At 37.3% G+C, this 15,714-nt stretch overlaps 1 protein-coding gene across 1 annotated transcript in view; it reads left to right on the top strand.

The window, feature by feature from the left end:
- Nucleotides 1-15,714, top strand: part of TLL1 (tolloid like 1) — a 326,873-nt gene that overhangs the window by 238,159 nt on the left and 73,000 nt on the right. Inside the window, exon 10 of the mRNA XM_068989937.1 lies at nucleotides 13,882-13,984. Coding sequence (XP_068846038.1) covers nucleotides 13,882-13,984 — 103 coding nt within the window. The remainder of the gene's footprint in view (nucleotides 1-13,881; nucleotides 13,985-15,714) is intronic.

A 15,714-nucleotide genomic window follows, 5' to 3' on the forward strand; every position in this document is an offset into this window, starting at 1 on the left:
AAGAGTACCCAACTCCTAGAACTAAACATTGACATTTAATGTTTGTAGATTTTTTGATGATGGCCATTCTGACAGATGTGAGGTGATATCTGATTTTAGTTTTGATTTGCACTTCTCTAATAAAGAGCATTGTTGAGCATCTTTTCATGTGTTTGTTAGCCATCTGTATGTCTTCTCTGAAGAAATGTCTCTTCAGGTCTTATTCACACTTTTTGATTGCATTGTTTGTTTCTCAGGTGGCGACTTGTATGGGCTACTTGTATATTTTGGACATTAATCTTTTGTCAGTTGTTTCATTTGCTATTATTTTCTCCCATTCTGAGGGTTGTCTTTTCTCCATTTTTTTTTTTTTTTTTTAGTTTCCTTTGCTGTGAAAAAGCTTTTAAGTTTGCTTAGGTTTCATTTGTTTATTTTTGTTTTTATTTCAGTTACTCTAGAAGGTGAGTCAGAGAGGATCTTGCTGTGATTTATGTCATAGAGTGTTCTGCCTATATTTTCCTCTAAGAGGTTTATACTTTCTGATCTTTTAAATCTTTAGCCCATTTTGAGTTTCTCTTTGTGAATGGTGTTAGAAAATGCTCTAATTTCATTCTTTTACAGGTTGCTATCCAGTTTTTCCAGCACCACTTATTGCAGAGGCTATCTTTGCTCCATTGTATATTTTTGCTACCTTTAAAAAAATAAGGTACCTATGCTTCTACTGCTGCTACTAAGTTGCTTCAGTCGTATCTGACTCTGTGCGACCCCAAAGACGGCAGCCCACCAGGCTCCCCCATCCCTGGGATTCTCCAGGCAAGAACACTGGAGTGGGTTGCCATTTCCTTCTCTAATGCATGAAAGTGAAAAGTGAAAGTGAAGTCGTTCAGTCGGGTCTGACTCTTTGCGACCTCATGGACTGCAGCCTATCATGCTCCTCCTGTAGGTGTGTGGGTTTACCTCTGGGCTTTCTATCTTGTTTATTGGTATATATTTCTGGGATTTTTTTTTTGCCAGTACCGTACTGTCTTGAAACAATAATCACAGAAAACTAGTCAATATAATCACACTAGGACCACAGCCTTGTCTAACTCAATGAAACTAGGCCATGCCCTGTGGGGCCACCCAAGACGGGCAGGCATGGTGAAGAGGTTTGACAGAATGTGGTCCACTGGAGAAGGGAATGGCAACCACTTCAGTATGCTTGCCTTGAGAACCCCATGAACAGTATGAAAAGGCAAAATGATAGGATACTGAAAGAGGAACTTCCCAGGTCAGTAGGTGCCCAATATGCTACTGGAGATCAGTGGAGAAATAACTCCAGAACGAATGAAGGGATGGAGCCAAAGCCAAAACAATACCCAGTTGTGGATGTGACTGGTGATAGAAGCAATGTCTGATGCTGTAAAGAGTAACAGGATCCTATTTCCTATGCATAAGAACCTGGAATGTTAAGTCCATGAATCAGCGCAAACTGGAAGGGGTCAAACAGGAGATGGCAAGAGTGAACATCGACATTCTAGGAATCAGTGAACTAAAATGGACTGGAATGGATGAATTTAACTCACATGATCATTATATTTACTACTGCGGCCAAGAATCCTTCAGAAGAAATGGAGTAGCCATCATGGTCAACCAAAGAGTCTGAAATACAGTACTTGGATGCAATCTCAAAAACAACAGAAAGATCTCTGTTCTTTTCCAAGGCAAACCATTCAATATCACAGTAATCCAAATCTATGCCCCAACCAGTAAAACTGATGAAGCTGAAGTTGAACGGTTCTATGGAGACCTACAAGACCTTTTAGAACTAACATCCCAAAAAGATGTCCTTTTCATTACAGGGGAATGGAATGCAAAGATACGAAGTCAAGAAACACCTGGAGTAACAGAAAAATTTGGCCTTGGAATATGGAATGAAGTAGGGCAAAGGCTAATAGAGTTTTGCCAAGAGAGCGCATTGGTCATAGCAAACACCCTCTTCTAACAGCACAACAGGAGACTGTACACATGGACATCACCAGATGGTCAACACCAAAATAAGATTGATTGTATTCTTTGTAGCCAAAGATGGAGAAGCTCTACACAGTCAGCAAAAATAAGATGGGTAGCTGACTGTGGCTCAGATCATGAACTCTTTATTGCCAAATTCAGACTGAAATTGAAAAAAGTAGAGAAAACCACTAGACCATTCAGATATGACCTAAATCAAATCCCTTATGATTATACAGTGGAAGTGAGAAATAGATTTAAGGGACTAGATCTGATAGAGAGTGCCTAATGAGCTATGGATGGAGGTTCGTGACATTGTACAGGGGACAGGGATTAAGACCGTCCTCATGGAAAAGAAATTCAAAAAAGTAAAACTGCTGTCTGGGGAGGCCTTACAAATAGTTGTGAAAAGAAGAGAAGTGAAAAGCAAAGGAGAAAAGGAAAGATATAAGCATCTGAATGCAGAATTCTAAAGAATAGCAAGAAAAGATAAGAAAGCCTTCAGCGATCAATGCAAAGAAATAGAGGAAAAGAACAGAATGGGAAAGACTAGAGATCTCTTCAAGAAAATTAGAGATACCAAGGGAACATTTCATGCAAAGATGGGCACAATAAAGGACAGAAATGGTATGGACCTAACAGAAGCAGAAGATATTAAGAAGAGGTGGCAAGAATACACAGAAGAACTGTACAAAAAAGATCTTCACGACTCAGATAATCACGATGGTGTGATAACTCATCTAGAGCCAAACATCCTGGAATGTGAAGTCAAGTGGGCCTTAGAAAGCATCACTATGAACAAAGCTAGTGGAGGTGATGGAATTCCAGTTGAGCTATTTCAAATCCTGAAAGATGATGCTGGGAAAGTGCTGCACTCAATAGGCCAGCAAATGTGGAAAACTCAGCAGTGGCCACAGGACTGGAAAAGGTCAGTTTTCATTCCAATCCCAAGGAAAGGCAATGCCAAGGGATGCTCAAACTACCGCACAATTGCACTCATCTCACATGCTAGTAAAGTAATGCTCAAAATTCCCCAAGCCAGGCTTCAGCAATATGTGAACCGCAAACTCCCTGATGTTCAAGCTGGTTTTAGAAAAGGCCACAGATCAAATTGCCAACATCTGCTGGATCATTGAAAAAGAAGAGAGTTCCAGAAAAACATCTATTTCTGCTTTATTGACTATGCCAAAGCCTTTGATTGTGTGGATCACAATAAACTGTGGAAAATTCTGAAAGAGATGGGAATACCAGACCACCTGACCTGCCTCTTGAGTAACCTATATGCAGGTCAAGAAGCAACAGTTAGAACTGGACATGGAACAACAGACTGGTTCCAAATAGGAAAAGGAGTACATCAAGGCTGTATAATGTCACCCTGCTTATTTAACTTATATGCAGAATACATCATGAGAAATGCTGGTCTGGAAGAAGCACAAGCTGGAATCAAGATTGCCGGGAGAAATATCAAACACCTCAGATATGCAGATGACACCACCCTTATGGCAGAAAGTGAAGAGGAGCTAAAAAGCCTCTTGATGAAAATGAAAGAGGAGGGTGAAAATGTTGTCTTTAATGCTCAACATTCAGAAAATGAAGATCATGGCATCCAGTCCATCCCATCACTTCATGGGAAATAGATGGGGAAACAGGGGAAACAGTGTCAGACTTTATTTATCTGGGCTCTGAAATCACTGCAGATGGTGATTGCAGCCATGAAATTAAAAGATGCTTACTCCTTGGAAAGAAAGTTATGACCAACCTAGATAGCATATTGAAAAACAGAGACATTACTTTGCCGACTAAGGTCCATCTAGTCAAGGCTATGGTTTTTCCAATAGTCATGTATGGATGTGAGAGTTGGACTGTGAAGAAAGCTGAGCAGCGAAGAATTGATGCTTTTGAACTGTGGTGTAGAAGAGTCTTGAGAGTCCCTTGGACTGCAAGGAGATCCAACCAGTTAATTCTAAAGGAGATCAGTCCTGGGTGTTCTTTGGAAGGAATGAGGCTAAAGCTGAAACTCCAGTACTTTGGCCACCTCATGCGAAGAGTTAACTCATTGGAAAAGACTCTGATGCTGGGAGGGATTGGGGGCAGGAGGAAAGGGGATTACAGAGGATGAGATGGCTGGACAGCATCACCGACTTGATGGACGTGAGTTTGAATATACTCCAGGAGTTGGTGATGGACAGGGAGGCCTGGCCTGCTGTATTCATGGGGTTGCAACGGTTGGATATGACTGAGCGACTGAACTGAACTGAACTGATACTGTCTTGATGTCTGTAGCTTTGTTGTATTGTCTGAAGTCAAGAAAGTTGTTTAGCTATATTCTTCTTTCTCAAGATTGCTTTGACTATTCAGGGCCTTTTGTGTTTCCATATGAACTGTGAAATTTTTTGTTCTAGTTCTGTGGAAAATGCCATTGGTAATTTGATAGGGATTGCTTTGAATCTGTAGATTTCATTTGGTAGCATTTTCGCAGTATTTATACTTCCAACCCACAAATATGGAATATCTCTCCATCTGTTTGTGTCATCTTTGATTTAGTTCATCAGTGTCTTATAGTTTTCTGTATACAGTTTAAAAATATCTAATTTTTGAATTATGTATATTAGAGACAAAGTTAGAGAAGAATATATACTGACACAATGCTTATTTCTCCCTGTTGGTTTTATAGATAGGTTTTTATTTCTTCTTCCTTTCATATCTGCAATTAGTATATATTATTATATCCAGGGAAAATATTTTTATATAAAAATTTTGTTGCACAACAATGTGAATAATGTTGTGTATTAATTAATGCCACAGAACTATATACTTAAATGAGTTAATATGTTCAGTTTTATGTTTATTTTCCATAGTAAAAACTAATAAGATTGTTGGTGTACATGTATGTCTTGCTAAGACTGAGCCTCCTGAGGTAAGATGTGCATGTGTGTATACTCAGTCATGTATGACTCTTTTGTGACCTCATGGACTGGAGCCTACCAGGCTCCTCTGTCCATGGAATTTCCCAGGCAAGAATATTAGAGTGGGTTGCCATTTCCTACTCCAGGGAATCTTTCTGACCCAGGGACCTAACCACATCTCCTGTACTGGCAGGCAGATTCTTTAGCACTAATGCCACCTGGATAGCCCCTGAGAATTTCCTATCCAATCCCAGGCTGTCCTTGATGTTGTACAGGAAATACTGGAGGTAGCCCAGAATGTGCCTCTGGGAACATAGTTATATTGAGCTGACAGAAGCACATAACATCGATTCTTTTATCCCTTAGAACTGATTGACCTTTCCACAAGGGCATATTGCTTTTGTCTTAACTAGAGTTAATATTTTTTTCTTTCCCTGTATAGCCCATTTAAAAACTATCATTTGACTTCTCATTTTGCAGAACTCTCTCTTTATAGAATCTAATGATTTACACATATATGGTCAATTTACAATATAAAATTTATATTGCCAAAGGCTAATGCTTAAATTTAGCAATTATTAGGTATAGAAAAAATCTTTGATCTTATTAAAATAAATGGATCTTATGGCTTGTGAAAGAAATCTTTGTCATCGAGAATCTTACAAACATAGAGCAAGAAAAAGGCCTAGTAACTTAAAAGGCAAACTAAAATCTAATGAAGGAAACCAAGATTCAACTTGTCATGGATTTGCAGGGATAGAACTTAGATCTTGTTGGGAGATCCAGACACGACTGAAGAGAGGATATTATTTAATTCAGAGTTTGAGAGATTTGAAGAGTTTCCAGAAATAGGAAAGCAGGAAGCAGAATTCCAGGTAGAATTAAGTATGCCTTGAATAAAGGAATACTGAAATCAGGGTACTTTGTCAGGACCCAGTAGCAAGAGTCAGGGGTGAGTGGAATGAAGATTCTATTAGAGAGTGAAAATGAGGTAGCAAAAGTAGATTATAACCTAGAATCTTTGAGCCCAGGCTTAGAAATTTGTAAGGATGGATGTAAATGCCAACGCCAGTACCATGATGGGAACTCAACTTTACTGGGATTAAAAAGGTCATAGAGTGCAGGATGAATTGCAAAAGAGCACAGCTGAAAAACAAAACATATCTTTTGAAGCTATTGATTAATTCAGAGAAGCATGGAGAGCCCTGACAGTGATAAAGAAGTAGGAGAATATTTTCAAGTGCATTGCAGAGTATCTATAGAAATTGGCAACTGATTAGTTACAGGGGTGGAGTGGGAATTAAGGAAAGGCAAATATAATAAATGTTCCGATGAACAGCTGGTGATGACAAATCATAATGTCAAAATGTATATATATTATCATATACATTCAAGCAAAAAATTATTTGCATAGCCTAATCCAGTTGCTGGTTTTCACCTGTCATATAATGAATCCCTGATGGCATTAGCATCTGCCTGAGTTATACAACTAGTCTGTTGGAAAACAGGGGCTTAAACCAAGGCCTCAAGTTCTCCTATCTATTCTTCTTTAGATTTTAGATTAAGAATCCCTTACTTTAACACGTAGAGTTTCCTGCAAAACTTTAAAATTAATGTCTTTATGTCTTCCAGCTTAATTGGATTAGATAAATTAGATTAATATTTTTGTTTATTTCCTGACTGTTTCCTAATATTTTTATTTATTTAGTAAGTGTTTGGTTAAACTGTAGGAGTTGGTGATGGACAGGGAGGCCTGGCATGCTGCAGTCCATGGGGTCGCAAAGAGTTGGACACGACTGAGCGATTGAACTGAACTGAACTGAACTGAACTGTTAGGATTTATATTGTGAGAGATATTCAAATATGTACCATGAAAATAATAATCTGTGAGAATATTAACAATGTACTTAGATTACCTTAGTGTTTTTCTATACATTATTTAATTAAATTTTTCTGATTTAATTCTGCTGAGATCAGTCTTATATGATGATCTCCATTTTATAGCAAGAATTCATTCAAACTCAGAAAGTTTAAGTAAACTAGCAAAATCAGAACCTAGAATTTGAACCTCAACTTTATGAATCCCAGTTGCAAACAACTTTTAGTATAAAAATAAATGTAAATTTTCCCTTTAGTATGATACAGTTCAGCTCTGAACAAAACCTTAGTTATTGATTATTTCAGAATTTGGCTAATCTTTCTAGAGAGTGCATACAGTAAAAACCAATATTTTTGCTTTATCAGCTATAGTTTGTTGAAATACTTAATTCTACTATTATATAAAAGCAGTCACAGACAATGTGTAAAGCAATGTGTACAACAAAATTTTCTTTACAAAAACTGGCTGCAAGCTGGATTTGGCCCATGGGTATAGTTTACTGCTTTTGCCCCTAGTCTCATATCTGGGAAGAAAACAGCTATCTCCCTGGAGAGTTTATTAGACTTTTCCAAGCTGTTTTTGGATGGAGCCCAGAAATCAATTTTATTTTACTGCTTTGATTCTAATGTTTCTTTCTAAAGAACTATTTACTAATAGTCTAATTGACAATATTTCTATAGTGCTGAAGATAGGGAGCATCCTCAGCACTATAAACTATAAATCTTTTCTTTATTGGTGTTTTTATGCTGCTTATGGAATTTGTTTAGGTAGTCAATAATATCTTAATTGTGCTGACAACAGTTCACTGATTATATCTTTCTCTAGAGACTTCCAGACATCTGTTCCCTTGACTGTTGATCTCCCTTTCTTCAAGACAGTTCACTCTCTAGGATTGTAAAACAAAGTTTTAATAAGTAAACTCCACAGCAGTTGAATCCATTTAACTTTGTAGAATAGCAACTGAGACTCCAAGTAGATCACAGGAAATCTTAGAATTGTTCCCTGTATTTCCCTCAATCCCATGTTCCAAGGGAACTATGATTAATTATAAATTATAAATGGTAACTAGATACATATAAAACATATATGTAATTGTGCTAGGTAGTTTTTATTTCATCATTGTTTGAAAAAAGATGCAACATATTTATATAAAATAGCACAATATAAAACACTCAAATATTTTTCAAGTGTTTTTAATTTGTAATTCAAGTATGGCTTCTGCTAGTAACCATAGTCAAAGGCCAGTGTTTTACTTCTGCATCAGAACCCTAAGATTTGATTTTAGAAAACTTGTCATTATTACATTTTCTGCTTCTAAAGGAATCTGTGTTTTACATTTAAGTAGGCCAGTTTTGTTCCTTCACAGTACTTGGAGTTTAAAATAGAAGATTAAAAACAAGATAGGAAACTGTTCTGTTTAGAGTTAGCCCCCCTTCCAACTGTGTGTGTGTGTGTCTGTGTCTGTTGCAGGCTTCAAAAATTAACTACCATAAGCAACTCAACCACATTGTTTCAATTTTGAGTAAATTCTGATCATACACATCTCTCCAATTTAGCTGTTTTTTTCCTCACCAAGGAGGAAGTTGAAACTCTTTGCATGCCATTATAAAACTCTTCTTTATATCCCAGAGGGAAGCCACAAAAGAACCTTGAGGTCTACCATTTGTATCTGTATTCTGGTTTTCCATCTCTGCTATAATGAAAAAGTTCTCATTAATTACAGTTGAAACCTGCTCCTTGTTACAGGGAGAATACAAATGGAGAATGAAACTTCGTATCAGAAAGTGGTATTATTCCACATTTGTAGCAAACTTAAATACAAAGTTAAGGGGGAAAACCATAAATTATTTCCAGTTAAATCCTAAGAATATCCTAATGTTGAATTAGTATTCAGAGTTGGAAGAGCAAACATATTACAAACATATTTCAGGAAAATAGTTTAGAAAATATGCATTTTAGAAATCAAGTATTGAGGATTACTGAAATAGAAAGTGAAAAAAAGTCTTTTGTCCTTTGATATTTAGAAATTCTTGTAAATATTCTTTTAGAATATTTAGAATAATAACATCAGAGAAAAAAACAAAGGAAAAATAAAAACTATAACTAAAATAGAAATAAATAAATGAAAAGTTTTATTAAAACAAACCAAATTATACCATGCCTACTCTATTATATTTAAACAACACCATGTCTCTATTTTCACATCCTTGATATATTTCGCCACTTGGAATCAGGAAAGTACATGTTCAAAAAGACTGATAAATGTTGAATTTAACGGTAAAAGGTTAATACCACTGTAAGGTGCAACTGATTTTCATTATATTTAGACAAATTCTTACTTTCTACCACTGTGAAATGATTATTTATATTGGCAGTTAAAACCAACTATGACATACAATTTCATCAATAATCATTGGGGTGCTAAGATATAAAATCTCTCTCTTTAGTTGCTAAGTCATCTCTGACTCTTGCAACCCCATGGACTGTAACCTGCCAGGCTCCTCTGTCCATGGGATTTTCCAGGCAACAATACTGTAGTGGGTTGCGTTTCCTTCTCCAAAGACATAAAATACCATGATAAATATTTATGTTGTTTCTTCATTCTCAGTTCAGTTCAGTTGCTCAGACGTGTCCAACTCTTTGTGACCCCATGGACTGCAGCACAAAAGGCTTCCCTGTCCATCACCAACTCCCAGAGCTTGCTCAAAATCATGTCCATCGAGTCGGTGATGCCATCCAACTTTCTAATCCTCTGTTGTTCTGTTGTCCCCTTCACCTCATACCTTTAATCTTTCCAAGCATCAGTTCAGTCAGTTCAGTTCAGGTCAGCCAGTGTCTGACTCTTTGCAGCCCCAAGGACTGCAGCACGCCAGGCCTCCCTGTCTATCACCAACTCCCGGAGCTTGCTCAAACTCATGTCCATCGAGTCAGTGATGCCATCCAACCTTCTCATCCTCTATTGTCACCTCCCCCTACTGCCTTCAGTCTTTCCCAGCATTAAAGTCTTTTCCAAAGAGACAGTTCTTCACATCAGGTGGCCAAAGTATGGGAATTTCAGCTTCAGCATCGGTCTTTCCAATGAATATTCATGATTTATTTCCTTTAGGATTGACTGGCTTGATCTCCTTGCAGTCCAAGGGACTTTCAAGAGTCTTCTCTAACACCACAGTTCAAAAGCATCAGTTATTCGGTGCTCAGCTTTATTTATAGTCCAACTTTCAGATCCATACATAAGTACGGGAAAAACCATAGCTTTGACTAGATGGACCTTTGTCAGCAAAGTAGTGTCTCTGCTTTTCAAAATGCTGTCTAGGTTAGTCATAGCTTTCCTTCCAAGGGCAAAGCATCTTTTCACTTCATGGCTACAGTCACCATCTGCAGTGATTTTGGAGCCCCAGAAAATAATGTCTGTCACTGTTTCTATTGTTTCCCCTTCTATTTGCGATGAAGTGATAGGACCAGATGCCATGATTTTAGTTTTCTGAATGTTGAGTTTTCAACCTACTTCTCTCCCTCATCTTCCACTTTCATCAAGAAGCTCTTTAGTGCTTCTTTGCTTTCTGCCATAAGGGTGGTGTCATCTGTGTATCTGAGGTTATTGATATTTCTCCTGGCAATCTTGATTCCATGTTATGCTTCATCCAGCCTAGCATTTTGCATGATGTACTCTGCATAGAAGTTAAATAAACAGGGTGACAATATACAGCCTTGATGTACCCCTTCCCAATTTGGAACCAGTCTGTTGTTTCATGTCCAGTTCTAACTGTTGCTTCTTAACCTGAATACACATTTCTCAGAAGGTAGGAAGGGTGATCTGGCATTTCCATCACTTTAAGAATTCTCCACAGTTTGTTGTGATCCACACAGTCAAAGGCTTTGGTGTAGTCAACAAAGCAGAAGTAGATGTTTTTCTGGAACTCTCTTGCTTTTTTGATGATGCAACAGATGTTGACAATTTGATCTCTGGTTCCTCTGCCTTTTCTAAATCCATCTCGAACATCTGGAAGTTCATGGTTCACATACTGTGGAAGCCTGACTTGGAGAATTTTGAGCATTACTTGCCTAGTATGTGAGATGGGTGAAATTGTGTGGTAGTTTGAACATTTTTGGCATTGCCTTTCTTTGGGATTGGAATGAAAACTGACCTTTTCCAGTCCTGTGGCCACTGCTGAGTTTTCCAAATTTATTGGCATATTGAGTACAGCACTTTCACAGCATCATCTTTCAGGATTGGAAATAGCTCAACTGGAATTCCATCACCTCCACTAGCTTTGTTAGTAGTGATGTTTCATGAGGCCCACTTGACTTTGCATTTTAGGATGTCTGGGTCTGGGTGAATGATCACACCATCATGATTATCTGGGTCATGAAGATCTTTTTTGTACAGTTCTTCAGTGTATTCTTACCACCTTTTCTTAATATCTTCTGCTTTTGTTAGGTCCATACCTTTTCTGTCCTTTATTGTGCCCATCTTGTAATGAAACGTTCCTTTGGTATCTCTAATTTTCTTGAAGATATCTCTAGTCTTTCCCATTCTATTGTTTTCCTCCATTTCTTTCAACTGATCAGTGAGGAAGGCTTTCTTATCTCTCCTTGCTCTTCTTTAGAATTCCGCATTCAAATGCAGAATTTGAATGCAGAGTTCTTTCCTTTTCTCCTTTGCCTTTAGCTTCTTTTTTCTCAGCTATTTATAAGGCCTCCTCATGTAAGTAGTAAGATTTTCCCTACTATCTTCAATTTAATTACAAGACCAGGAGCTGACTCTGGCTCATATCATGAACTCCTTATTGCAAAATTCAGACTTAAATTGAAGAAAGTATGGGAAACCACTACACCATTCAAGTATGACTTCAATCAAATCCCAGGATCAGGGTCTTTTTTAATGAGCGAGTCCTTCCAATGAATATTCAGGACTGATTTCCTTTAGGATTGACTGGCTTGATCTCCTTGCAGTCCAAGGGACTCCCAAGAGTCTTCTCCAACACCACAGTTCAAAAGCATCAATTCTTTGGCTCTCAGCTTTCCTCATGGTTCAACTCTCACATTCATACATGACTACTAGAAGAACCACAGCTTTGACTAGACGGACCTTTGACAGCTGGTTAATGTCTGGTTTTAGTATGTTCTCTAGGTTTGTCTTACCTTTTATTCCAAGGAGCAAATGTCTTTCATGTTCATGCCTGCAGTCTCCATCTGCAGTGATTTTGGATGCCAAGAAAATAAAGTCTCTCACCGTTCCCATCTTCATTATAAGAAAAAGTAAATCAGTTGAGGATTGCTTGAAACAGTTTGTACTCACCTTTCTGTTAAATAGTGTGCTCAAGACAGAAGTATATGCTTTCTAACACAAAAATGGTAGTACTTTTGCAAATATGAATTCAAGACTCATTATTTGTTTCATTTGCTTAAGAGTCTTCCTAAATTCAGATTTTATATTGTCACAAAAACATTCTGATTATGCAGTTACAAACTATATTTTTATATTAGAAGTATTTCAAACATTCATAACTTTTTACTTTTAGCCAAAGTCCATTTTGATTTCTAGAGTAAAAAATACATTCACTATACACCCTAAGCATCTTAGATATTATTAGCAGAATAGAGTTCGAATGAGTTTTTCAATGTAAAATTATTGTTCAAGTGAATTTTACCTCATCAGATATATGCATTTCTTCTGTCATTTTCCCTCTACTTTTTGGTGTAATCAACTGAAAAAATGTTAATTATCTGGAAAGTAAAGTATCTTTATAAGGCAGTAAGAAAACTGTCTTTCCTTGAGTTATCCTTGAATTATCTTCAAAAGTAGGCAATGACACCCCACTCCAGTACTCTTGCCTGGAAAATCCCATGGACGGAGGAGCCTGGTAGGCTGCAGTCCATGGGGTCGCTAAGAGTCAGATACGACTGAGCGACTTCACTTTCACTTTTCACTTTCATGCATTGGAGAAGGAAATGGCAACCCACTCCAGTGTTCTTGCCTGGAGAATCCCAGGGACGGGGGAGCCTGGTGGGCTGCCATCTATGGGGTCACACAGAGTAGGACACGACTGAAGTGACTTAGCAGCAGCAGCAGTAACATTTCAAAGCAAAGTACAAAATAAAAGGTCATGTACAAGATCTTCTAACTTAAAAGGTCTTTGAGTATATATTCTTGAATTTAGAGAAGCATAGGGACATCTGTCTTTGATTATAGTTATATGGAGAAATTTTAATTCTAAAGCTGTATTTAAAACATTTCAAGTACACAATGATATTATATTCCTGGAATATGGCACATGGTGGTTATTTTAACATAATTATAGATGTCTGAAATAAATTATTAAAACACAGTCACAACAAAATCAGAACTTTTCATAGTTAAGTCATGTTTATCTAAGAAAATTCAAAATAAAATGTTTGATAGTATACATGTTTCAATGCCATTCTTCCAAATCATCCCACCCTCTCCCTCTCCCTCAGAGTCCAAAAGTCCTTTCTATACATCTGTATCTCTTGCTGTCTCGCATATAGGGTCATCATTACCATCTTTCTAAATTCCATATATATGGGTCAGTATACTCTACTGGTATTTTTCTTTCTGGCTTACTTCACTCTGTATATGTTCGATACAGGGTACAGGATGCTTGGGGCTGCACGGGGATGATCCAGAGAGATGATATGGGGTGGGAGGTGGGAGGGGGATTCAGGATTGGGAGCTCATATACACCCGTGGCAGATCCATGTCAATGTGTGAAAAAAACCAATACAGTATTGTAAAGTAAAATAAAGTAAAAATAAAATTAAAAAAAATAAAATAAAATATATAAAAAAATAAAAAATAAAATGTTTGAATAAAGATTTCTCATCTCACAATTGTTCAATTAACTTTATGGACGTTTAGTTTAATTGCTGACATTAAATAAATGCAATTAAATAAACTATTTATTGGCATTGGGCTTCTAAATTGTTAGACATTAAGTTGGGAAAATTGATTTTTTTTTAGGTTTTATTAAAGAAAAAATATTGGATACTAATATAGGAAGAAAAAAGAGAATTTGCTATTAGTCTGTTTGCACAGTAGATCTGGCTTTCTAGCCATCTGAAATTATAATCATTTTTAATCTGCATATTCTTTTTTCCACTTTGCAGATTGTTTTAAATTTTACTACAATGGACCTATACAAAAGTAGTTTGTGCTGGTATGATTATATTGAAGTAAGAGATGGGTACTGGAGGAAGTCACCTCTCCTTGGTAAGAGATTTTTATTTTCTTTTTTTTGCTTTTTACGTGTCTATATATATATAGTCTGTCTTATCCAGAGTCAGTTCTTTGAAGAGTCATCTTAGGGTTTAAGGTACATGACACCAATATTTTAATTTTTATTTTACTTTTTTCAATCATAGCAAAAATACAGATAGAAAACAGATTAATTTAAACAAGCTTAAATTATGAGATGGTGCTTGGATCTGAACATGATGATTTAGAATAGCTTATAGTGAATACTCATCACATAGTCTATATCTTTAATTTTAAAATCAGGGTTTTAATGGGTAAACCAGATAAATTGTGTGTTTGTGTGTGTATGTTTTGTTTTTCTTTCTTTGCTGAGGCAGTAGAGCATAAGGTGTTAGGTACACGTTCAACTGTTGGCTTTCTGCACCAAGAATATTGGTTCTTACTGTAGACATCACCGTTTTGCCTCTCAGGTTTTTGTGGCTTAGAAGGTGTGTATGTAGTTTGTATCATAAATTGTAGGTCAAATTTGGTGCACATCAAAGTATCCTACCAACCTTTAACCACAGACCACACATTAACTTACATGAGGCAATTTCTGTCGCCCTCTGTTTCAGCTAAAGGTGAGAGCTGCTGTGAGCATGTGAGTATCTACTCTATTGATTTTTTTTTGAAATTGTAACTTTCTCTTCTATTTTTAGAAGTAGCTTTGCTCAGTTGTTTTTGAGTGCCTACAGATCTTTTCTTCTTAACATCTAAAACCTGCTGAATGGACATATTTGTATTAAAAGTGATAGCAGCCTTAGTAAATCCAAGACATCTGTAGAAATGCTTAAAAATAAGGAAACATAAAGATGTGAACTAATTCTCTGTCAGGTTGAGGAACACCTTGCCTTGAACCTTTAGTTTCTTAGCCTTGTAGTAGTTGTCGTTCTTTAGTTGCAAAGTCCTCTCTGACTCTGTGATCCCACTGCCAGGCTCCTCTGTCCATGGGATTTCCAGGGCAAGAGGACTGGAGCGGGTTGCCATTGCCTTCTGCAGGAGATCTTCCCAACCCAGGGATCGAACTCGTGTCACCTGCATGGGCAACAGTGGATTCTTTACCACTGGGCCACTTGGGAAACCCCAGTTTCTTAGCCTAGATGAAGCTGTTTATAATATATTGATATATGTGTATGTTCCTAATAAAACATTTCATTAAATTCATATTGAGAAATCAAAGCTAAAGCTGAAATACTGAGAACACTTTCTTACAGCAACATCAGCATTACATACTGCAGGGTGTAATAGCCTAACACACTGGTTCAGTCTGACCACAGTGTTCATATGGAAAGCTTTCCCCACTATTTCCTCTGAGACCTTGCTCCTCAGAGTGTAGCCACCACATTGGCAGCACCATACCTTCTGAAACAGACTGCATTTTAACAGACACCCTGGCAATTCATATGAATTACAGCTTTTTCTCTTTTAGTCAGGTTTCTGTCTTCCAGTTTCCTTTTATTCAGAATTGAATAAATGGGGTCACAAGAGTCGGACACGACTGAGCAACTTCCCTTTCACTTTCACTTTATACACACTAAGTTGCTTGACTGACTCTTGTGACCCCATGGACGGCAGGCTCCTCTGTCCATTGGTTTCTCCAATGGCAAGAATACTGGAGTGGGTTGCCATTTCCTCCTCCAGCAGATCTTCCCGGCCCTGGGATCAAACCCACATCTCCTGCAGTTCCTGTATTGGTGGCAGACTCT

The sequence above is a fragment of the Capricornis sumatraensis genome, chromosome 17 (assembly GCF_032405125.1).
Source record: "Capricornis sumatraensis isolate serow.1 chromosome 17, serow.2, whole genome shotgun sequence".
Classification (NCBI taxonomy): domain Eukaryota; kingdom Metazoa; phylum Chordata; class Mammalia; order Artiodactyla; family Bovidae; genus Capricornis; species Capricornis sumatraensis.